The 25,443-nt window shown below is 40.9% G+C and overlaps 2 protein-coding genes and 1 long non-coding RNA gene across 3 annotated transcripts; all 3 read right to left on the bottom strand.

Moving 5' to 3' along the window:
- Window positions 1–817: 817 nt before the first annotated feature.
- LOC135943770 (D-3-phosphoglycerate dehydrogenase-like) lies at window positions 818–4,843 on the bottom strand. The gene is made up of 7 exons (XM_065490432.1): window positions 4,689–4,843; window positions 4,305–4,447; window positions 3,291–3,356; window positions 2,896–3,049; window positions 2,255–2,387; window positions 1,521–1,813; window positions 818–1,453 (listed from the first exon to the last, which is right to left on the bottom strand). The coding sequence occupies exons 1-7, from the start codon at window positions 4,815–4,817 to the stop codon at window positions 818–820; spliced, it is 1,554 nt and encodes a 517-aa protein (XP_065346504.1). The 5' UTR covers window positions 4,818–4,843.
- Window positions 4,844–7,175: 2,332 nt separating this feature from the next.
- Window positions 7,176–8,549, bottom strand: LOC135943769 (uncharacterized). Its single transcript, XM_065490431.1, has one exon. It carries the CDS (start codon window positions 8,547–8,549, stop codon window positions 7,176–7,178), a length of 1,374 nt encoding a protein of 457 aa, XP_065346503.1.
- A 5,802-nt stretch (window positions 8,550–14,351) lies between these two features.
- On the bottom strand, window positions 14,352–15,269 carry LOC135942423 (uncharacterized). The gene is made up of 3 exons (XR_010575092.1): window positions 15,163–15,269; window positions 15,026–15,104; window positions 14,352–14,968 (listed from the first exon to the last, which is right to left on the bottom strand). It is a non-coding gene; the product is annotated as an uncharacterized LOC135942423 (long non-coding RNA).
- Window positions 15,270–25,443: the final 10,174 nt, after the last annotated feature.

The following is a 25,443-nucleotide window of genomic DNA, read 5'->3' as shown; positions in this document are numbered from 1 at the left end:
CAATGGTCTGGAAACCATGCATTTTTAGATTTTTTCTCGCCCATAGTTTTTTCTCCCTCCGCTTGAAGCTTTATAAATTAAGTTCACAAAAGGAATAATAAAATTGTTTGATATTATTATAAATTATTCTATTTTATTTTTTATTAAATTTCAGACTCAATTTTGATTGATATGTATTACTGTTTAATTCTTTCTTAAAAAAGAAAACTTTTATCAGAGTTGATCCGTGTCCAACTTTATGATTATGCCTTTGAGCTGTGTGTGTGTGTTTTTTTTTAATCTGCTGTAGAGTAAACGATAAATGAGCAAAACAAAACGATTTGAATTCACCAGTTGCATAAACCCTAAGTGTTCGAAGCCGCCAACAGATGGCGCCACCGTAGACTTTCGATTTTAAGGCACTTCCGCTGCGATTTCAGACTCAATCTAGCTACTCTGCATTCTTCAATTAATTTGCTAATTTTTGACGTGCTGAAAACCAAAATCGGTTCAGCCAATCGCCGTAAAATCGTGAAAAACTATTTTTTTAAATAAAAAAATCTTTTCCAACGTTTCTACGGCGAATGGCTGAACCGATTTTGGTTTTTAGCGCGTCAAAAAAATGCAAATTAATTAAAAAAAAGCAAAATAGCTAGATTGAGTCTGAAATCGCAGCGGAAATGCCTTAAAACCGCTTAAAACAAAATTTTTTAAGAAAGTCTGTGGTTGCGCCATCTGTTGGCGGCTTTGAACACTAAGGTTTTATGCAACTGGTCAATTGTTCCAGTTATTTACTTATATTTTCATCTGACGATATGTTGAAAGTTAAATTAAAATTTCATTTTGTAATTTCGCAATGAATCTTCAGCAGAACAGGATTGGATTTTCCGATGAAATTTAGATGATGATGGTATAATGTGATGCTGCCGTTCGCGAGGCCTTCAGTGTGGACGGCGACGCAGTCGGCGCCGCCCTGCGCGGTGGTCTGTATGACGAGCTTGTCCCCCTGGTTGATGACCATTTTCGCCAGGTTGTTGGCGAGCAGGTTGCCGCTGAGCTCGACGCCCTTCTTGGGGCCGAAGGTGGCGTCGTTGACAGCCTGGATGCACGGCACGCCCTCGATGACGCTGCCCTGGACGCGTGTGCCGTCGCTGAAGCTCACCACCAGGGCCTGCTCCTTGCCACCTGGAAGGTGCTCCGACCTGATCTTCACTTTCACTCTGGACTCCAGGGCCCGCACGGGGGCGTTGACCATGTTGACGTCCCCTGAGGCCAGCATGCCGGCCAGCACGGCAGGGCAAAGGTCGGAGGTGAGCCGCTCCATGCCCTGGCCCAGGGTCTGCAAGGTAACGGTGCAGTTGGACGAGGGCCCAAAGGAACCCAGGGCCTGCGCCAGGTCGAACCATGGCTTGTTGTTCGCTTTCATTGCGGTCATCAGGGCAGGGCAGTTGACCACGCCGGACAGACTTGCTCCCTGTGGAAGGTTAACATTAATTCTATGTTTTAAAATATATTTCTGAAATAAAAAAGGAAAAATTTACCTTAGCTAGCGCGATGAATTGCTCTGCAATCTGTACAGCCACCCTTTTCTGGGCCTCGGTGGTGTTGGCACCCAAATGCGGGGTGACCAGTACCTTGGGATGGGCGAGCAGTCGAAGGAGTCCTGCAGACTTTGGCGGTTCCTCCGTGAACACGTCCAGAGCCGCTCCGCCACACTGGCCGGACTCGAGAGACCTCAATAGATCCTCCTCGTTCACGATTCCTCCGCGGCCCACGTTCAAGATGTAAATACCCTTTTTGCACTTATTGTTCAAAACTTCAAAGTTGATCAGGTCTGAAACATTCAGGGTAAAGGGTCTTTTATTTTAAAAATGTGTGGTAGAAATTCCAAAAGTGTGTTCTGCTGGTCGTATAAAGAGCAGCGGGGGCCAGATTCGTGCGACGCGCAGATATGGCGTCCGATGGAGAATGGCGCGAAAAAACGGTCACGTGGAATTAAGCAATTATTGTTAAATATTGTGACGTATAATTCGCATTACTCTTAACTAATTGTGTCTTTTGGATCGTAAAAACAAACTCTTGACACTCGTACGGCAATCAAAAAAGAGCTTTTTCTTTCCCACATTCAGACGCCATCTTGGACCTGCGCAGTGCAAACCAATTTTATCGCACATCTGGCCGGATTTTGCCCGAGTGATCCCTTGCTCAGTCTTAATTGTTTGAACCCCGATTTTAAATTATTGTGGGCGCCGCTTTTTAATTGTTGCTCACTCACCTTTGGTCTGTGGAATGAGGGGCATGTGCACGGTGATGTAGTCGGCGAGCGGCCAAATTTGCTCCAGCTCCATTTTCTCCACGTTTAACTCCCTGACAGCCTCCGAACTGATGACAGGGTCGTAGCCGATCGTCTGCAAAACGGGTGTGAAATTAATTTCAGAGGGGTAATCACGAAGAGGGGCTGCAATGCATGAAAGCATTTATTTCAAATGACAACGATTGAAATTTTAAAAGCTATGATCATCGCAGAAGTGTAAAATATTGAAAATAAAAAATTAATAACACAATTCTACTACTTAAAAAAGATTTGAACTCTAAAAACGCAGTAAATAGTAATTCAGCCAGGCAAAATAAAATCAAATTCGTTTCGCACGGGAAACAATACAAAATATTTTACTTCTTTTTATTTAATGCATTTTTAAATATTGATGATTAAGTGATTTTTAAGTCTTAAAATTGAAATGCTGTTTGAAAAATAAAAAATGCATTTTAAACGCACAGACTCACGTAAGAATTAAAATTTAAAAAATAGAAAGAGAATCACGAACAAAATATAGCTTATGCAAATTTCTATTTTCTCTGGCATTATTGACTTTATAAGATGCGAAATTGATGGCGGTGGGCCGAGGGCGAAATTACCTTCATTCCAAACGCCTGCATTCTAGTTGCCACTCCTCGTCCGATGCGGCCGAGGCCAAGCACGGCCAGCGTTTTTCCATACAGCTCGGTGCCGGTATAACTTTGCCTCTCCCAGACTCCGTTTTTCAGCGCCGAATTCGCCGAAGAGACGTGCCTGGTGTTCATGAAATAAGGATGAAAATTAATCAGAGCACCAGCTCGAGTTCAACTACCGCACACTTTTGACAAGGAGCTAACCCGAAAAGTTGGCTCATTGTGCAAAAACACGACACAAACGCCGCATTGATATCGCAAAATGATATTTCTTAAAATCTAAATAATAATAATTATCTTTTGCATCGCTGTAAAATTGTTGTTTCACAGGATAATAATTTGATATACATATTTCCACTTACCTGGCAAGATTCAATATCAAAGCGCAGGTCAATTCACAAGCGCTGATCGAATTCGCGCCTGGCGTGCTGCAAGGAAAATAATTTTTTCATGTAGACTGTGAAAAAATTGAAAAAAAAAACACACACAGTAAAGGAAACATTCAATATTTGAGCTGCTGATAGATATTCTTAAATATTTAATAAGAGTAAACATAACATTTTTCTGCTCCATTTTCCTTATCATGCACTAGCTTGTTTTGTTTTTGCTACTGCACTTAAACCAATTCTTTTTGTTGAACATTTTACAAAATATATAATACTTTTCTAACAAATATCTTGGGGTTCATAATGATAGATCTGATTGAAAAACAAAACAAATATTGATGTTTTGTGTTGTTATTTTGGTTTTTTGTTGTTAAATTAAAAATGAAAATTGAACTTTAGGCACTGCCATATTTTCTTTAATTTTCTGTTCGGTCTGAATACTTTTAATAAATTGTATCAAGTATTTCTTTAAAAGAATGTTAGGATTTTATCGGGTAATTCACCAGTTGCATAAACCCTAAGTGTTTGAAGCCACCAACAGATGGCGCCACCGTAGACTTTCGATTTTTAAGGCACTTCCGCTGCGATTTCAGACTCAATCTAGCTACTGTGCATTCTTCAATTAATTTGCTATTTTTTGACGTGCTGAAATCCAAAATCGGTTCAGCCAATCGCCGTAGAATCGTGAAAAACTATTTTTTTGAAATAAAAAATTATTTTCCAACGTTTCTGTGGCGAATGGCTGAACCGATTTTGGTTTTCAGCACTTCAAAATAAAACAAATTAATTTAAAAAAGCAAAATAGCTAGATAGAGTCTGAAATCGCATCGAAAATGCCTTAAAACCGCTTAAAACAAATTTTTTTAAGAAAGTCTGTGGTTGCGCCATCTGTTGGCGGCTTCGAACACTAAGGGTTTATGCAACTGGTCAAGTAATAGTAGATTACGTTTTATTAATTGTTTGCGGAGGAAATAAAAAATGAATAGTTACTTCATTACGATGATTCCTTTCTCGGTGGCAGCAGCCAGGTCGATATTGTCCACTCCGGTGCCCGCCATCCCGATGACCTTGAGGTTGCCCATCAACTGCTTGGTCACTTGGGTGTCCGAGCGCACGATCAGCCCATCGTGTTTCTGTGCAAGAACAAATAATGGCAATAATTATCATAGCATTATCTCACCTCTCTTGATGCGCGTGAGCAGTCAGAAAAATCCAGTTCTCGTAAATCTCTTTTTGTTACGAAATACGCGCGCGTCCAGACTGCCTGGGGCGATTTTTATATAAAGGGCAGGGATTTTTAGACGCGGTGTTCAGGGATGTAAACCCTTATTTTGTAATAAATACCCAGAAAAATGTTTAAATAGATTCAATTACCTTAATTTCTTCAAGCAATTCCTGGCGGGGCATGTTGGTTTTGTGCGTGACCTGGATGCCATTCTCCCTGAGCAGCTGGGCGCACGCCGGGTCGACGGCGTCGCTGATGAGCACACTGTCCAGTTTCATGTCTCGCGTTCACCAACGAACTGGAATCGAGTATATCCACCGGTGACGGGATCTTTCATGACTCCCCCTCCACGCAGGGCGCAATGCAAACGACGAAATAGAATGTTCCTCTGACTTTTATTTATATTTGTCATATATATACCCAGAAATATGTATCCATATTTGTTTTAAAGACAGAAATAGATAGGCTGTGTGAATTGCAACTTAGTCAGCTGGTTAATTTGCCTTCTATCTAGATAATTACGTTGCAACCTTCGCGTACCCAAGGCATTAATTCGGGCCGCAGGACAGAACTCCCGGTGAAGCCGTGCCCTTTCAGGATTTTTCTGACACCACCAACTTTAATCAGTTCCCAAAGTTGGAAATGGAAAATTTAGAATTTACATTAAAGGAATTACTTCTTATAAAACAAATTGAATTTAAATAGTTTTAATATTTAATCTATTCACCAGTTGCATAAACCCTAAGTGTTCGAAGCCGCCAACAGATAGCGCCACCGTAGACTTTCGATTTTAAGGCTTTTCCGCTGCGATTTCAGACTCAATCTAGATACTGTGCATTCTTCAATTAAATTGCTAATTTTTGACGTGCTGAAAACCAAAATCGGTTCAGCCAATCGCCGTAGAATCGTGAAAAACTATTTTTTGAAATAAAAAAATATGTTTCAACGTTTCTACGGCGAATTGCTGAACCGATTTTGGTTTCCAGCACGTCAAAAAAGAGCAAATTAATTGACGAATGCACAGTAGCTAGATTGAGTCTGAAATCGCAGCGGAAATGCCTTAAAACCACTTAAAACAAATTTTTTTATGAAAGTCTGCGGTTGAGCCATCTGTTGGCGGCTTCGAACACTAAGGGTTTATGCAACTGGTCAATTGATTTAAAAAAATGAAACTTAATTGTGTTATAATTTAAATTTTAGACGAGCGGCTTTAAGATCGCGTAGTTTCTTTAATTACTAGGGTAAATCAATGAAATAGGTCAAGTTTAGAACTTACAAACTACAGTATATTGTTAACAGGAACTTGAACGATACAGGAGAAATTATACGGTGTGTATTTGATATTAATATTATTCACCGGAGAATTTGAATATTTGAATTACAACATTAAATGAATTATTATTTCCCAGAATTGAATTTAAGAAAGAAGAAAAATAAGCTCAATTAAATTTTGAATTCTCACCACTCACTCTGCCAAATTAGAGATGGAAAGTCTTAGGACACTTCTCCCACACTTGCCCGAAGTCAATGCGTGGATAGAAAAACTCTCAAGTGACCAGGACCAGAGCGTTATTTTGTCGAACATTATACAGTGGCAAGTGGGAGTGTCTTTCGATGACACATAAGTGCGGTAAGAGTGATGGTGCAATGGTTTTACAACACTTACTTGTGACCAAATACATAATACATCCAAACGCTCGAGGATTAAGTGCTTTAGAATATAAAACAACCAAAAGGAATTACGTTAATATTTAGAAATTTTTTCTGTTACTTAGAAAGATGTGTAATTTCGGTAGGAAACATGTTTAATTGGTCCCCGAGGTGAGTACTTAATGCAGGGGAACAATGTTCTTAAAAGTAACGCGTTTGTCAATTTGGAATGGTTCCATGGTGGATTACTTAACGCGGTTTAGCATTACTGTCGTAATTAAAAGGTTCGGAAATTTCCACAGATATTGGTACCATAAAGGATTCACAGACTGCCTTTGTGACTTCCTCTTTTTCCAAGTGTGAGGCAAAGCCGCCTTGACCTTCAGTCCACGCCGAGTTGATTCTCAGTAATTTTAAATCAAACTAAAAATATTTAAAAGTAGCACCAAATTTATTTACTACACACTGTTCTGCGAAACCCCCGTTTTTAAATTTTCATTGAAACCTCAATGAAGCATGCGAAAAATTGATAAGAAATCTTAGAAAAATTAAAATAATTGAAATTTTTTATCTGATTTTCTCGTCTTGGCCATAACGTGGTTTTAAATTATCTAATAATTCAAAGGGTTGATGGATATCAAGTCATGAAGTCTTAAAATAATGGTCTTAGCAAGCGTTACCACGAGACATACCCTGATGACCTTTTTCAGGGTTACGCACCCTGAAGTCGCAAGCGGTTGTTTCAAAGTATATTAATTAATTGCACGTATCCTCATTTAGTGCTTTTAGTATTAAATTAACTGTCTATAATATATTAAAAATCATATCATTATCAAATTAAAATCAAAACGGATATGAGATACACGCTGGAGTTGAATTCACACAAAAGCATTTGAAATAAAAATAATTGATGTATTTTCGGTTACAAAACTTTATTCTACTCCCACGATCTACATGCTTGGAAAACGATCAAATTTCCCAATTGTTCAGTCCTGAGTGGGTGGCAGAACGTCATTTAGCCATTGCTTCATTTCTTGGTTTCCATACTTCGTGGCGATTAGCATAGCGGCGCCCTTGAATTTACCGTCCAGCTGGCTCTTGTCCTTAGAATACACAAATTTTGCGCCTCCTAGAAAATTAATCCCTAAGCAGTAGAGCAGCAAATTTATAACGCCCTGAAGTTTCACGTTCAAATCGGCGCCCATCTCGAGCAACGCCTCTGCAGCCTCAAGGTTTTCAATTTTCATGGCCGCATAGAGTGGAAGTAAGGGACCGACGGGATCGAACCTTTTGAAAGGTTCATTTACACGCGCACGCACTTTTGACTCAAAGCGACGAATGATTTCTGCGCCGTGCTCTATGTTACTCAAAACGCCCTGAAAAAACAAGGGTGCTTGATCACAAAGGTTGGGGTCCTTGGGAAGTCCAAGCAGCCACTCGCACATTTCAACGTTTGCCTGGCAAGCTGCGCGAATCACCGTGCGTGTGTTTACCATCTCAGGGTGCCGTTGGTACACGAATTTGGCGGCCCTGACTGAATTCATGGCCACGCAGTGCTGAAAGAGGGATATTTGCCCTTTCATGCGCACATTCAGGTTGGCACCTTTATCCACCAATAAATTGGCGACTTCCAAGTTTCCTCTCAGAATGATATCCGTGAGAACTTGTGTCAAATCATTTTCGCTCGAGGTCCTGGGGAAAGAAGCAAATATGAAGGCGGCGATTGCCTCACCATGTTCATCATTGCGAGAAGCTTCCCTGAGAATTTCGATTTGCCATTCTTTACTCTTGAATAAATCTCCGACGAAGCTGCTGGCTACCTCGACGAGCCACTCGAATGTCTCCAAATCTTTGAACCGGGCCGCCTCCTTCAAAATTCGCGTGTCGAATTCGTCACTGCCCTTCACTTTGACCACAGAAGGGTCCTGCCCAAAAGCGAGTTTCAACGAATCTAGGTTGCTACAAATGCAATGCAGGAGAAAGCTCTCCTCGGATTCGTACAAATCAAACAGCTTGAAGGCAAACTTAAAATTCCAGCGTTCCAGAGCGAAATTGACTGCATCAACGTCAGTGAAATTTCTTCTTTGCATTGTTGCTCCACAGGACACGAAGAAATCGAGCAGGTCCAAGTCGCAGGTTTGATTCTGGGCTGCGCAATGGTAGACGTCGAAGCCATTTTCATCCCTTTCGTTGACATCTACTCCCTTTGTATTCACGAGCTCCTGGCATAAATCTAAGTCTTCGAATTCTGCCGAGTACAGAATTGCAGGAATGTCACCAATGCATTCGTTGACGAACTCCAACCTTTCTTCAAGAGAGTCGTAAGGGAGGAATTCCACTCTTAGGGATTGATCATCCATGCTGGGTCGTTTTACTACAAAAGAAAAATTCCTAAGATTCCTATACTTTTAACAAAAATTGCAGCTCACGGACATTACTCTTTTCAAAAACCTTTTCTAATATTATTTGAAAGTGCCCCGGGAATTTAAACCATGAATAAAAATTGAGTTTGATTTTTTAACTTATAGGTTAAGTCTATCTTATTATTTCCTATACATTTCGTGCACGAAATTTTATCAAAATGAATTTGTTTTATGGAGCAAATTGAGGTTTGCTAGAGCGTATATTTTGGAGATTAAGTTTTATGAAAAATATTTCTTACCCTGATGAAATTACAAAGAGGATGTGAGAGTGCCGTTTTTCCTGCTGCTTGGCAAACTTTGGAATAAGTTTAACTATATAGCTCATCCCCTTTTATACACGGTGATGCTCCGTCACTTCTCAGGAAAAAAGTGAGGGATGGCTCGACGTCAGGCTAATTTTTAAATTTTGGCGCGAAGCAACCGTTCTTATATAGTTGATTTTCGTTGGAGAATTATTAATGAAAAATGCATTAGGTTTAATATTTTAAATGAAAAATCAAAATCTTCTTTTTAGCTGTTTATTTATCTATGTTTCTACAGGAATTCCTACCTTTATTGCATATATTGTTTTAAACAGATTTATTTCTTATGACAATAATGATCATACATCTTTAAACAATAACGAATTAAAACAAAAAACCTCACTTTCTAAATCTTATTCATTAAACTTCGCATATTTTGCTCCAAGTCTGGTAGTTCACGATCAACCGCGTATTGAAGAGCAGAATTTCCTTCACTATCCTTAATGCTCATGTCAAAAACAAATGGTACAAAACAATTTCAAAGAATTGCAGCAGCGTGGTGCAGAGCGTTTTTACCGCTGAAGTCTTTCAGAGTCAAGTCGGCACCGCATTCGATCAGCTTTTTAAAAATCTCCAAATTTCTTGCTCTGGCAGCAAGATGAAGGGGAACAGTTCCTTGCATGCCTGGAATGTTTGGGTTGATCTCTTTGGTAAGCAGAAAACCAACAATCTCCCATTTCTGGAGTTGACAGGCATACAAAAGCGCCGTTTCGTCGAACGCATTGCACGCGTCCAGATCAATCTTGTCTCCTTCCACAAGCCAACCGATCAATTTTTCAGGACAATCAAAGATTTCAATCGCCAGGTGTAAAGCGCTTCCAAAGAAGGTCATTGCGCCCACCAAATCACTGTCAATATCGTGAAGGTACAATACAATTTCAAAGTATTGCAACGCATGATGTAATGAGTTTTTTCCCTCAATGTCTTTCCGAGCTGGATCAGCACCGCATTCAATCAGCTTCGTTACCAGTTCCAAATCCCCTTTTCCGGCAGCTAGGTGAAGGGGCACAGTTCCTTTCCTATCTGGGATGTTAGCATCGACACTTTTTGTAAGAAGGAAATCTATAAGGTCCCATTTCTCGAGCTGAAAGGCAATCAGTAGAGCCGTTTCCCCATTTTCGTTTGTAGCATTTAAATCGATCTTTACCACTTCTACGAGCCAATGAATCGCCTTTAAATGATGCTCGTATCTTTCCATCGCCAGGTGCAAAATAGGCTTTCCGTCGCTTGTCACGGCGTTAACCAAATCACTATTGAAATCGTGAAGAAACTCAATCACTTCTAGGAATTGCAACGCATGATGCAATGCGTTTTTTCCCTCGTTGTCTTTCTGAGCTGGATCGGCACCGCATTCAATCAGCTTCTTTACCAGTTCCAAATCTCCTCTTCCGGCAACTAGACGAAGGGGTACCGTTCCTTTCCTATCGGGGATGTTAGCATCAACGTTTTTTGTCAACAGGAAGTCTATAAGGTCCCATTTCTCGAGTTTGAAGGCAATCGATAGAGCTGTTTCCCCATTTTCGCTCCTAGCGTTTAAATCAATTTTGGCCTCGTCTATGAGCCAACGAATTCCCTCTAAACAATACTCGTATATTTCAATCGCAAGGTGTAAAGAAGTCTTCCCATCGTTTGTCACCGCGCTTACCAAATCACTGTTGGAATCGTGAAGAAATAAAACAGTTTCGAAGAATTGCAACGCATGATGCAACGAGTTTTTTCCCTCGTTGTCTTTCAGATTCGAGTCAGCACCGCATTTTATCAGCTTTGTTACCAGTTCCAACCTTCCAGCTTTGGCGACAAGGTGCAGAGGGACAGTTCCATTCAGATCTTCTGCAATGTTTGGATCAGCGTGTTTGGTAAGCAGAAATTCCACAATCTCCCATTTGCTGAACTGGCAGGCAATTAAAAGGGCCGTTTCGCCATTTTCGGTCGTAGCGTTTGGGTCCATCGTGGCAACCTCCACGAGCCAGCAAATCAAATCGTCAGAGTGAAAATATTCTTCAATTGCGAGGTGCAAAGACGATCTTCCATCCAAGGCTCGTTCCTGCACCAGTTCCTCATTTTTCTCATGCAGGAACTGAACCATTTCCATCTCTTCTAGGGCGCAGTGCAGAACGTTTTTTCCTTCCTTGTCCTTGATAGTCAAATCGGCACCGTGGTCGAGCAATATTTGCACCACAACCGTGCTTCCCAATCTCGTCGCGTGGTGCAGGGTAGTTTTTCCTTCTGAATCCTGTTTATTGACCTCCACGTTCTTCGTGAGGAAATATTCCACAAGGTTAAACTTTCTCAGTTCTGCAGCATACTCTAGTGCAAATTGGCCGTCGTTATCAGTGACGTTCAAGTCGACTTTTGCTTCTTCTACGAGCCAACGAATCACCGTCATGTCCTGCTCTATGTTTGAGTACCCATAGATCGCGGAAAATAAGATTGTGCCACCGTTATTGGTCAGTTCGTGTACTAGTTCATTGTTTTTCTCATGCAGGAACTTGAGCATTTCGAAATTTTTCAAAGCGTGGTACATAACATTCATTCCTTGCTCATTTTTAATTGTCAAATCAGCGCCTCTGTCGATGATCAACTTTTGCACCAAATCAATTCGATTTGTTTCCGCTAGGATGTGTAGAGTGGGATCTTCTCGTTGTGTGAGATTTATGTTGGCATCAAGGTCTTCTGCTAATAGGAGAATTTCGACGGCATTCCATTTTTTCTCGCTGCAGGCAAGTTGAAGCGCTGTAAATCCGTTAACGTTGACGGCATTTACGTCGACCTCAGACTCCTCAACGAGCCATCGAATCAAATCTTCGCTTTTTCCCTCACGATATTGCATAATTGCTAGATGCAATACTGTGTTGCGTTCCAGTGTTTTGGCTTTCACCAATTCTTTGTCGTTCGTATGCAGGAAGGAAACCATTTTGCGGCTAGGAATGGCGTGGTGCATAATGGTTTTCCCTTGACTGTCCTTAAGATTCAAATTAGCGCCGTGATCGATGAATTTTTGCACCAATTCTACTTGATCACTTTTGACCACGGATCGCATAGGAAAGTCGCCATTTTCGTCGTATTTATTGACGTCCGCGTTCTTGGACAGGAGATAGTCAATGACGTCAACTCTTCCATTTCTGCAAGCGAGTAGGAGTGCGGTTTCGCCCCTGAGGTTGATGGCATCCACGTCAACGCCCGATTCGACTAATTCCTCCAAAAATGGCAAATGTCCACAACTGGCTGCTATGTGCAGCGCCGTTGAACCCTCGCTATTAGTCACGTTCAATGTTCCTCCCATCCTTATCCAGCCGTGCAGGGTGTCCAAATTCCCAGTCTCCGCAGCCAAATGTATGCCTTTGTTGCCCCTCCTATCTTCCAACAATGGGTCAGTCTTGACTAAATAATCGATGCATCTCAGTTCTTTGTTTGCGGCTACACTTGAGGCTGTTTGTCCTTTACTGTCCATGGCAGTTACGTCAACCCCAGCTTCTTCAACCAGAAATATGGTCATCAGAAGGACATTTGCGGAATATTTATTGCTGCTCTCAATTAAAATCAGCAACGCTGTTTTTCCACATTTCGTTTTTTCCTTCGCGAGGAAACTGTTTTTCTTGTGCAAAAATTTGAGAACTTTGTAATTGCTAGATTTAAGGTTTCTGCAAGCGAAATGGACAGCATTCCACCCTTTCTTGTCTGTTGCTTCGATGTTCGCGCCTAGATTAATTAACTTTTGGACCGATTTCAAGTCCCCGTATTCGGCAGCACAGTGTAGACTCGTTTTGCCCCTCACGTCAGATTTATGGACGTCGTCCTGGAGCATCATCAGATAATCTAAGTAGGTAAAATCAATGACGGTCCAATCTGGCTCCTCTCTGTCCGGAAATAAAGAGTTCCAGTCAACTCCTGCATCCTTGACCAGCCACCAACACATCTCCGACTGTTTATTTTCCGCAGCCAACTGCAACGGACTTTTTCCGTCCCTGGTTTTCTTGTCCCTCAAATCAGGACTCTTGCCAAACAAGCATTCGGCTACGTCAACCTCTCCTTTGTACGCAGCGTATTGGAAGGCATTCCACTCTTGTTTGAACTGGTCGATTTCAAATGTAGTCTTGTCACGGATAAAACCGCTGATTTTCTCCTGCAAAAGGTACTCGACGACATCCAACTTGCCGAATGACGCAGCCACAGTAAGTGGGTCGTGGATTCCCGTTGGATTGAACCCTTGAAGTTCGTACAAATTGATGTTATAATAACCGTATTGAATTTCTTCTAGTCCTCGAAACACTGCTTCTTTAGCTCCGTGTTTCAGCAGAACCTCTACGCACTTGACATCTCCCTTCATGCACGCAAAGTACAGGGCGTTGACGGCGTACTTTACAGAATTCACGTCAACGCCGCATTCCAGGAGTGAATCGAGAAGTTCGGCATGTCCTTCTTCAATGGCGTAAAATGCCGCGTTGATGTCCGAGCTTCTAGATCGAATTAGCTCTGGCAAGTCGGGAAATTTCTCTTTGATCTTTTTCAGGAAACCAACCGCGTTGTGCTTGGCTATTTTCTCCAGAAGCTCAGGCAGCATCTGGACCAGCTGGGGACTGTCCTTGATGGCACACATGTCCAACAATCCGGCCGCAATTTCGTCGCACTTTATCGCCTTCATTACAATTTTTGGACCGTCCGTCATACCGATGGACTTTCCTTGACCTCCTTGAAACGTTACGTGGCCTTTCAAAAGGCTGAAAACGTTCCTCAGTTGCTCATTGCAAATCGGGTCGAAATAATAATCTAGTTCTGCTCTTGCAAAAGTCAAAAGATATTGTGTGTGTAACTTTATGTCTTCTTCTTCCGTCAAGGTGGCGTAGAACAAATCCACGAACATCCTGCACTGTTCAGGACCCTCCTGACGAAACAAAGGCAGCACTGACGTGCCGGTGTCTTCCAAATCCTTTAAAAATTGCTGAGAGGTGAGAAATTCGGCAAAGGTTTGGTGAATAAACGTGACACTGCCAAACGCAAAGCTGGAAATGCCGAAATCATTCAACCTTTCCAATTCTGCCGTGGTCTCTCCTGGGCCGACCAGGTCAACTCCGAGTATTAAGCGGAATGCTATCATTCGGAGGAGGTTCAGGGTCAGTTCCCTTTGCTCTAAAAAGGCATTTTGATTATTCTGGTCGTACCCTTTCCGCACGAGACACATATCAATCTTTTCCTTCACGACTCTGTCGTAAATTTGGTACAAATTCCCTTCACCGTTGCATTGAGCGAGCAGGGAAAGGTGCAGAGGGTTTTGCAGAATATCCTTGTTCTGAAACTCACTCAAGAATCGGTTGCATTCATCTTTACTTTTCTCCGTTCTTAAGGTAAGCAGTTCGGTTTGTTTTTCATCGTCGAAAGGCTCTATTTGGAACATAACCACATTTTCTTCGACCTCTTGAATTGTTGCCATCTCATGAGGTCTCGTTGCGATCCAAAGCGAAATATCCTTCTCCCTCAAAGCCTTTACAAGAGTCATAACTTTATCTCGGTGGACAGGGCAGATTTCATCAAATCCGTCGAGGAAAATGACGACCTTTTTCTGTACAATCCAATTGGTGATTTCTTCAGCCGAATTCTTAGTTGTCTCTGCGAGATATTTGATCTCGTTCACAATATTATTCTTGGCGAAATAAAGCGAGTTTTTCGACAGCAACACACGTAATATTTTCACGTTGGGGTCAGATTTTCCTAAATGGAACGCGATTTCCCTGAGCACGGTCGTTTTTCCCGTGCCTGCGATTGAACTCAAAAGCCAAACTTGACTTTCCTTTGCCAGTGTTTTGGCCCTCTCAAACAACTCGGTGAAATTGATCGTGTTATTTACAGGACCTTGTTCATTCCTTATCAGTGAAAAGTTCGGCCTGACGAATAATCTCGGCCAGTCCGGAAAGTCGAGGAGAAACTGCAGGGTTGAATTCAGGAATTCCTTGTTTCTTGTTCCTTTAGAAATTAGGAGATTTGCTAGCACCTCTTGCAAGCTTCTCCCAATTTTTAATTGATCGCTTTTCAAGATCTGAATCAGCTCATGCACTTTCTCTACACATAAATAATAATTGTTTCAATTCTATGCGCAATAACTGTGGATATTTATACCTTTGTCTTTTAAATGGAGGATGAGCCAACCGCTGTGATTTGTGGCTGAGATTCTGAAGTCATGGCAGTTTGAAGGTGCCTTAAAACGTTTAAATCTATTTAATATTGAAATTCAGGGAATTAATAATGACAATTACATTATCATGTTGAATTGTTGCCTTCTGATCGATGAGAATAAGGATTTTAGGCTTTCCGATCAATTTTTCGTTATTCGGGCCGACACATCCGTGCAATATCTCTGTAATTGGAACCTCTGTCTTGTCTACGAGAACGCAAACCTCCTTTGTATCCTTTTCTTCGGTCACTTGACCAAAGAAACAGGACAAACTGCAACCAACATCATTTTCCAAGTCGCAAACTGTTTAATACAAAATTAAATTTTTTTAACAAACACTACAGTTTTATAAACCTAACCTTCCTTTTTGTACAAAATCAAAGACTTCCAGCTCAGCTTTCTGGTGTTGGTTTCAAAGTCCAGATTTTGAGAAAGCGCCCTGGACATTTCTTCCACTTCCTCGTTCCACTGCTCGTAAAAGAAAAACGCACGTCTCCCTCGGATGTTTTGTCCCGCAGCGGACTTCCAAGGGTAAAACTCTGACACAATTTTGATCGCCGTGTCTTTTTTCTGTTTCTTTGCGTCAGACGTTGAGCGAGGTGGTTTCGCAGCAACCAAACTCCTTTTAAAAAAGTATATATAGATGAAATTTTTATTTACTTTTAAAGAACGTCCTTGACGATGTTTCTGGGCGCACCAATTGATTCTTGAGGGTCAAATTACGTAAAGTGGATCATTTCTGCAACCAAAAAAGGTGCAGCGCGACTTGCGAACTTTTTTTCCCGCCAAAACAATATGAACGTTAAATGCGAGAAGTGCGCACGCGTCAGAGCTGGTTTGAGCACTTGCAGAGAGACCACCTGTACGAAAGACTTCTTATTTATCACGTCCAGCCAGCTCTCACGCATGCGCAGCTCTCGTATATACGTTCATATAGTTTTGGCGGGAAAAAACGTTCTGCACTTTTTGATCGGAAAAATATCTTTTTTACCTAATACGACCCTCAAGAATCGATTGGTGAGCTCAGAAACTTCGTCAGAGATGGTCTTTAACCGCAGATTTGCTTACTTGCGGAAGAAAAAGGTTCTGTCCTGAGAGAAAATTTTCACTTCAGGTGTCTGTCCGACGGATCTGCTTTTTTCAGCGTCGTAGTTTGCTCCTGAAACGTTGTGCAGCCTGAATTGTATCGATGACAGAACGACTAGCAGTGGCTTATCCTTATCAATCTCGTTAAGCACATCGCAGGTCGCGGATGCAATCCAGGTTCCTTTCTCGTTTCGTTTCGCCAGGGTCGCTGCAGGTGGGAAAATTTCGCTATTTATTTAGAAAAATTTCACATTATCTAGCATTTACTCTCAACTGTTGAGTAAAAAATGACCAGGTTGTGCATTTCCGGAGAGAAAGTAATCCGGCACGAATTCCGGTTGTCGTAATTGGTGATTTTCCGGTTTGGGTCGAAAATCACATCGTCCAACTCCCCTCGACATGGCTGTAATTTGGATTTAATTTATTTAAATTTAAATTTAAACAATCTCACTCCAAAAACGGTGATTTTAAGGCAGTCGTTGAATAGATCCAATTTTTTTAAGGAGCAGAAAATTTCCTCTGTGGAAAACTGAATAAAATCATTTAATTCCTCGTTCCAGTGGTCTGTGTAAATTCTCCCATCGCTTTTGCCGTGTGAAAGGACAAAAAGGAGAAAAACTGAAGGAACCTCTGTGAATTAATTTTATTATAAATACAAAATATTACAAATAATGTAATTTTACCACCTTCCAAGCAGAAAAATCGCAAAAGCTGTTCTTGATCTGCAAGAAGTTGGAGCAGCAGCTCTTTTTCTGGGGATAAAATACTGCGGAAATTGCACTTCCGGTTTTTTTCAAATGTCTTCCTCAGGTTCTCCACGTCTTCCACGTCTCCATCTCGGAACCACGCGGCTCTGTCTCTTTCGACTTTGTCGAAGTCGTAGTGCACAACAAGAACGCACACGCTATTATATTAAAAGAAAAAATGAAAAGTTTGAAGATGATTTCTATATTTATAGTCACTTGTCTGCATTTTGTCGAACAATTTTTCCGTTTAGATTTGATTCGAAATATCCAAGGACTGCGGGATCATCAGATTTTCCTCGAGCTTGACCTTTTTCACGTTTTGTTTTTATTATCTCTTATTTTTGGTAGAATTTAAATTATCTTTTACCTGATTGAACAACTTTGTTGATGTTTATAGGAAGTCTTGTTGATTCGGCTGACAAATCCATATTCATCAAATTTAAATTTTAAATTAAGCCCATCGCATTTATCACTTTTATCCTGAAAATTTAATGTCTTGTTTATTCTATATTTTATAAGCCGCCAACAGATGGCGCAACTTTCTTAGACTTTCTAAAAAATTTAGTTTTAAGGCATTTCTACCTGGGATTTCAGATTAAATCTATAGCTACTGTGCATTCTTCACTTAATATTATTTCTTTAGACGTGTTGAAAACCAAAATCGGTGCAGCCATTAGCCGTAGAAATGTTGGAAAAGATTTTTTGTTTCAAAATATATAGTTGATGATGTGAAGTAGGCTAACGGTGAACATAAAAATGCAATACCAGAACACTTACAATTAGAGCCGCTTGAAAGGGTTAGGAGAAATAAAAAGAAAGGAAAACTGGTTCTTGCAGAACGAGCCCGTATAACTTAATGTTAGTCATTTTCGGTACTCCAAATCTCGGGTTCTAACCATTAGAATTCGTCCTGGTAGCGGCAAAATTGCGCAACTTTCAACAACCAAACGCGAATTTCTTTGTTGCAAGAAAAGGGCAACAATCCATTCGACAATGAAAAATTGGGTAATTGTTGAATGATGCGCAAATTTACCGCGACCAGGACGAATTGCAAAATACACCCACTGTTAAACTCGTATTGAGCTTCCCTGACCAGCTAAAGGGTTTAAGGGTGCTTAACAACATCCCCTTTCATCCCCACACTCTGCTACTATTTCGATAATAAAAATTTTAGCAAGTTTCCTCTGGGATTAAAAATATTTAAAACTCCTTCTAAAAGTCTCAACGTAATCAAATCTGATATCAGACTTCCTTAAACTCGGCTAGCTGTTTCCCTGCTCAAACTCACAATCAGACACGTTTATCAGTACGTAGATTAAATTTAATCAGCACGCGCCTGACTGCTATTTTGCCCCTATGCGGAGCCAAAATTAAAATTGAAATAATATTTTTGATTGGTACTCAATAAGCTTAGCAAAATTCAATGCTAATCAGCGTTTAATCTATTCCCAGAAATGATAAAAACCGTAAAAAAATAAACCAAATATGAGAGAAGACACACTTGTTAACAATTTATATAAAGAATATTATATATAGGGAGTTCAGAGTGAATCTCGGTGTTGATTCAAATAAAAATAAAAATCAATGCTGTGAATTAAAATTTCAATTGACCAGTTGCATAAACCCTTAGTTATTGAAGCCGTCAACAGATGGCGCAACCACAGACTTTCTTAAAAATTTTGTTTTAAGCAGTTTTAAGGCATTTTCGCTGCGATTTCAGACTCAATCTAGCTATTTTGCTTTTTTTTAATTAATTTGCTTTTTTTACGTGCTGAAAACCAAAATCGGTTCAGCCATTCGCCGTAGAAACGTTGAAAAATATTTTTTTATTTCAAAAAAATAGTTTTTCACGACTCTACGGCGATTGGCTGAACCGATTTTGGTTTTCAGCACGTCAAAAAATAGCAAATTAATTGAAGAATGCACAGTAGCTAGACTGAGTCTGAATTCGCAGCGGAAGTGCCTTAAAATCGAAAGTCTACGGTGGTGCCATCTGTTGGCACCTTCGAACACTTAGGGCTTATGCAACTGGTGAGTTGCAGCAAATCAGGCGTAAAAGCAAATTAATTTTTAGAGGCTTACCAGAGCTCCCGTCCGGTTGCACAGACCATTTCACTCTGAGAGTATGGCGTTAAATCAAAAAGCTCTTTTTGTCGCAAGCGATAAAAAACTTCCGGCTCGCCTTATCTCCTGTGATATGTTCTTTGCGGTTCCTTGTTTGCAGCTGGATTTAAAATACATATGTGTGGGTATGAAGAGGCTTGAAATGATGAAGACCCATTGATAAATAAATTCAGATTTGACGAATTTTGTTCTTGCAATGGCGGCTACAGTTGGAATCCGATCGGACACCCTTTGATGCAGGACCGCGCTGTTGTACCGCTACACATATATACACGCACTAAAGTAATTCAAAATAATATTCTACTGTATTTTCTATCTGATTTAATTTTTTTATTTCAATCTAATATCATACAAATAGTGAATTAACTATTTTTCTGTCGGATTTTGACACGAAAGATTTGAACTCGTGGAAGCAATAATAATTTACAAGATTTAAGGAGTGCGCCTGCGCCGGCGGCCGAGGAAAAGATATGGAATCCTACTGGAGGAACAAATTTGAATCAAATTCATCCCTTTAATTTAATTCGTACCCTGAACTTTTTCTTCTTTTTTTAATTTCCCTTGGCCGCAGCCAGCAATCGTGTTTTTTATGCATCGGTGTAAAAAAACTATTTAATCGCTGGCTTGCCTGTTTTTCCGTTCGCCTCAATCAGCGCTTGATCCCGTTCTTTATTATTCTGATCCCACTTGGCCATTGCCTCCTCCTCTGCTCTTTTCAATGCTTCCTCCATTCTCTTCTCGCGCTCCAACTTTTGCTTGTATTTATCAGCAAATCTCGCCCAAGTTTTATTAAGACGGATCTTCTTCTGCATCTAAAAAATTAGGTGAATAAAGGCGATAAATTACAGGGATAGTTTTACCTCCTCGTCATCGTCGCGCTTAGTTATTTCCCTCTTCTTTGGGATTGACTTTTTGCGTCGAGACATACTATTTTTTGGTGCGATGCGCAGTAGAAAAATGATCTACAAATCAAAGCAAAGATTTTTTTATTAAATCTAGTGTGAAGCAGGTAAGACGACACGGCGTCTGAATGTTAGAAACAAAAATTTCTCTTTGGATTGCCGTACGAGTGTCAAGAGGTTGTTTTTACGATCCAAAAGACGCAATTACTACAAATTGTGTCACAATATTGACCAAAACTTGCTTCTTTTCACGCATTATTTTCACGTGACCGTTTTTCGCGCCATACTCCACAGGACGCCATATCTGCGCGTCGCACGAATCTGGTCCCCGCTGGAAATATGATTGTGCATCACAAATATTTGGTTGACCCATAGGAAGAAAAAAATTAATACATTTTTGTAAACTAATTACTATAAAATAAATAACTTTGGGAAATCTCTGGCAGTGTTAACCCGAAATGAAAATTCGGCCTCCCCAGCGGCTATTGTATTGTTGGCCCACTGAGCGAGAGATTTTTCTAGGCCAAAAATGAAGAATGTCTCCCATCACCCCCATCAATACGCGTATAATACATTATATTTACCTTTAAAAAAGCTTTTTGGAGATCCTAATTCCCAATTTCTTGCAATCCTGGGTGACTTCTGCACTCCAATGTGCGCAAATTACGTAAAAGTGCTCCACGTGCGTCGCGTCGGTTCGAGCTACTGCACCTTTAGGAGGGCATACTCTCCTAAAATATGTAAAGCTCTCTCCTTACTGCACCTTAACGACTACTCTAGCACTTCAGTGTAACTTAAGGAGTTGCAGAGTATCAGCTCTGATGCCATTGTCGCCTGCCAGTATCTGCTCTCCTTTCCCTACACCATAGTGTGGGAGCGGTGGTCGCTGGTAAAGAGCTTCTCTCTTTATCCACTAGGGGGCCTAGAGAGCCGCTGGCGAATCTGATTGGTCGGCGCGCTGATTTGCTACAAAACTTAACGCATGCGTGTGGTTTGTTATGCAAGTTCAAAAATCATTTTCGCGAAAGATTCCTTGGGGTCCCAGAGGCCGAGAGGCACGGAAGTTAATTAAGCCTGAATTATCTTTCGTTCCTGCCGCAGAAATTTGAGCAATCGCTCGCCCCGCCCACTTTTCTATCCCTCTCCATCGCGCTAACGAAACGAATCAGCTGATCGGAGTGAAATTAGCTCCACGTGGTGGAGCTCTCCGAGTACTATCGCCTAGAGCTAACTTCACTCCGATCAGCTGACTCGTTTGCGCGATGGAGAGGGATGAAAAAGTGGGCGGGGTGAGCGATCGCGACAAGAACGCCTTATCTTTGGCATGGTATCATAAAAATAGGGGCTTTTTTCAAATGCAACGGGTCTAGTTAAGCCCCTTCTCCAATGACGTCACTGAATGCCAGCAAAAAAACGGCTGTGACGTCAATGGAGGAGAGACGTTAAAACGACCCATCTACAAATATCCATGTCCACCAGTCCCTACTGCTATAGCTCATTTGTTCTCTTCTTTTTCTCTTCTCATACACCCTGCACACGGCTCTCCTCGCAGGAATCACAGGTTGTCATAGGTCAGGGCATATGCGTGGGAAGGGAAATTCAACACACGTATATATATCAAGCTACCCTCATATATCTCATAAAAATTTTCCTGGTTGCCAATCTGGGAGGAATGAAATTATAACTTCACTGCTACATTTGATATAAAACAAATTTATTTAATGCGACAAACAAAATTTAAAATTATATATAAAATAATAAATGTAAATATACATTAAATACATGAACAATGACAAAAAATGACAAGCAGTATCTGCATAAACGTCCGAAACAAAAAATTGGATCGTCGTTGTCACACGTGTCGTTAAAGTTTTAAAATTATAAAAGCTCACAAAAACGTTTTAAAAATTGCACCACAGGACAGGAACTGCTCACACAGCGAGGGGAATTTCGATGCGTCACAGAGAGTCTTTAAAAATCGATTGCAAGTCGTTCCAGGGCGTACACACCGTTTACGAAAAGGCACTTTGACCGAGAGCTGGAGGCGGGAATGTTCCGTGTATGTCTCCTCACAGGGCGCGCATATATTTAACAACGGGAGGCCAGGGGTACGAATTTGATTCGGAAGGCAATAATGGGATGACTTTGATTCGAATTTCGAAGAAAATATTTTGCCTTTTCCGCAGCCGCCGCTTTCCTATGGCCATTCATTCAGCCGCGACTACTGCTGCCCTTTCAAATTATATTACAGCTTGCACACGCGACCAAATATGAAAAACTTTAAAGAGTTGAAATGTTTTAAAACAAAGAAATTTAAAACGACGAATTTGCAGAAGAATTTAAAAATTAATTGTTGATGTGTAGCAAAAACTGGTTCACAGAACCAAGCTGAAATGATAGGAAGGCGTTGGCAGAGGCAGGAAGACGTCCTGGAAAAGGGCAAATAATTCACTTCCTCAAAATCTAGAGGTCTCACGATTGCTGCCAGTTATAAAGGATAATAAAAATATAAAATGCGTTGAAAAAATTTCTTCCACGGCCCTTCAATTTCAAATTAAAAATATGTTCTAAAAAGTGGGGGACCAGCCACCGCCAAGAAAAAAAGGGCAAATCTGTGCATCTGTGGTCCCAACATAAGTCTATTGGCAGAGACCTCTAGCGAAATTGATTCCTAATCAAAGTCCTTCCACCTCGCTTCCAAATCAAATTTGAATCCCTCCGACTGTCGTTTCAGTTCAGCCTCCTTTTTTTGGCTTTCCCTAATGGCAACCACGGACTCGCTGCTAGCAGGCGTGGACACTTGAACGCCTACTGCAGGTATGGACCATTCAAATCCGCCCTCCTGATTGTCTTTCTTTTCGTCGGTGTCCCTTCTCCTCATAGCCATTTCTTCTTCTTCCCTTTTTCTCTTATCCAACTCAGCCTTGGCATCCTGAGCTCTTTTCTGCAATTGGAGCTCTCTTTTCTTCTGGAGCTGCACGTTTTGCCTGTGCTTCTCTGCATACTGTGCCCAACTTGCATTGCGGCAGATCCTCTTCTGCGACTGTAAACCAAAAAGACGAAGATTACTATAGTAAGAGCGGGCGATCAATTCCGACGATTGTGATATGTTGTAATAAATCAAACTCGTCAAACTTACCTCCTCTTCATTGTTGTCACTCGGCAATTTCCTCTTCATTTGCACTGATATATTCTCCATAGTTTGTTTTTTGACTGATGCAAGAGGGTTGGAGGAGAAATGATCTGCAAATCAAAGCAAATTGATATTAGAAGCGTAAGAATTTTTGTTTTTTTAAAAAATCGAGCAGGTATGACGACACATAAGATCAGGACAACATAATTCCAAAGCATGTGAGAAAAACTTTTATTCGAGTTTTGCAAGATGCAAAATAAATGGAATTGCAAACGCGCCCGCCTATCCATACAACGATTTTAAGATGCGGCTCGCTAGATGCAAAATAAATGGAATTGCAAACGCGCCCGCCTCCATACAACGATTTTAAGATGCGGCTCGCTAGATGCAAAATAAATGGAATTGCAAACGCGCCCGCCTCCATACAACGATTTTAAGATGCGGCTCGCTAGATGCAAAATAAATGGAATTGCAAACCCGCCCGCCTATCCATACAACGATTTTAAGATGCGGCTCGCAAGATGCAAAATTTAATGGAATTGCATACGCGCCCGCCTCCATACAACGATTTTAAGATGCGGCTCGCTAGATGCAAAATAAATGGAATTGCAAACCCGCCCGCCTATCCATACAACGATTTTAAGATGCGGCTCGCTAGATGCAAAATAAATGGAATTGCAAACCCGCCCGCCTATCCATACAACGATTTTAAGATGCGGCTCGCAAGATGCAAAATTTAATGGAATTGCATACGCGCCCGCCTCCATACAACGATTTTAAGATGCGGCTCGCTAGATGCAAAATTTAATGGAATTGCATACGCGCCCGCCTCCATACAACGATTTTAAGATGCGGCTCGCTAGAGGCAAAATAAATGGAATTGCAAACGCGCCCGCCTATCCATACAACGATTTTAAGATGCGGCTCGCTAGATGCAAAATAAATGGAATTGCAAACGCGCCCGCCTATCCATACAACGATTTTAAGATGCGGCTCGCTAGATGCAAAATAAATGGAATTGCAAACGCGCCCGCCTATCCATACAACGATTTTAAGATGCGGCTCGCAAGATGCAAAATTTAATGGAATTGCATACGCGCCCGCCTCCATACAACGATTTTAAGATGCGGCTCGCAAGATGCAAAATTTAATGGAATTGCAAACGCGCCCGCCTATCCATACAACGATTTTAAGATGCGGCTCGCTAGATGCAAAATAAATGGAATTGCAAACCCGCCCGCCTATCCATACAACGATTTTAAGATGCGGCTCGCTAGATGCAAAATAAATGGAATTGCAAACGCGCCCGCCTATCCATACAACGATTTTAAGATGCGGCTCGCAAGATGCAAAATTTGGTGGAATTGCATACGCGCCCGCCGTTCCTTACAGCGATTTTAAGAAGTGGCTCGCCAGACGCAAAATTTAGTTGAAGTGCATACGCGCCCGCCTTTCATCTTTACGATTTTGCGCGGTTCTTCAACATGATTTGTACCTTTCAAAATCTTCCTGAAGATCTTTTTTCTTAATTTCTCGGAAGCCTCAGGGGTTTGCAGCTCCTAATTCACCAATAATTTTGAATATCTTGGAGATAACGTAAACACGGTCTTGTTGATGAAGAGCACACGGAAGCTGGGAGAGCAGTTTTTTTGGGCGTTGGCGTTAGCGTTCTTTTCCTTCTCTCCTCTTGGTCAGGTCGTATTGGTGGGAAATTCAAACACGGACACGTGTAGAGGGTGTAGAGGTCTGAGCGAGTCGCGCCGAGCCGAGCCTTGCTTCCTCCCGAATAAAAATATATAACCCAGGAATATATATGAAATAATGCTAAAAAAATCTAAATTTACCTGAAAAAATTAATCGATAAAATTGATCCAGGATTAATCCTTTATTAAACAAAACTTTCTTTTAAAAACCCTAAAAGTAAGATTTTAGAAATTTTTCATAAATAAAAGAACTCAAAATTAAATATAAACCATTAATTTTATCAATCAAATTAACTGCCTTATTGTTAAATATTTTAAAAATCGTTATCAAAAAATATTTTTCTCGCAAATATTTTTTAATTATTGAGATGGATTGAATTTTTTGACAAATTTTTCATTATCTAACTCAAAATGGTGATGCCGTTTTTTCAAAAAAGCTGGCCAGATTAAAAAAATCTTAAATTTGATTGAATAAATTAATTTCTTAACACAAACAGTCTTAAATAATGCTACCGATAATAAACGGGCAAGTTTGAAAATAAAGGTCTCAAGGACAAAAAAGGGTTAAAAGGAAAGATTTTAGTCTGCGCGCGGTAGCGGTTGCTGCACATGCATGGAATTCCTGCTGCATGCCTCTGTGTTGCGGAGAGGGGGAGTGACGCCGGGCGG

The sequence above is a fragment of the Cloeon dipterum genome, chromosome 4 (assembly GCF_949628265.1).
Source record: "Cloeon dipterum chromosome 4, ieCloDipt1.1, whole genome shotgun sequence".
NCBI lineage: Eukaryota > Metazoa > Arthropoda > Insecta > Ephemeroptera > Baetidae > Cloeon > Cloeon dipterum.
This window is presented reverse-complemented; position numbering and strand designations above follow the sequence as displayed.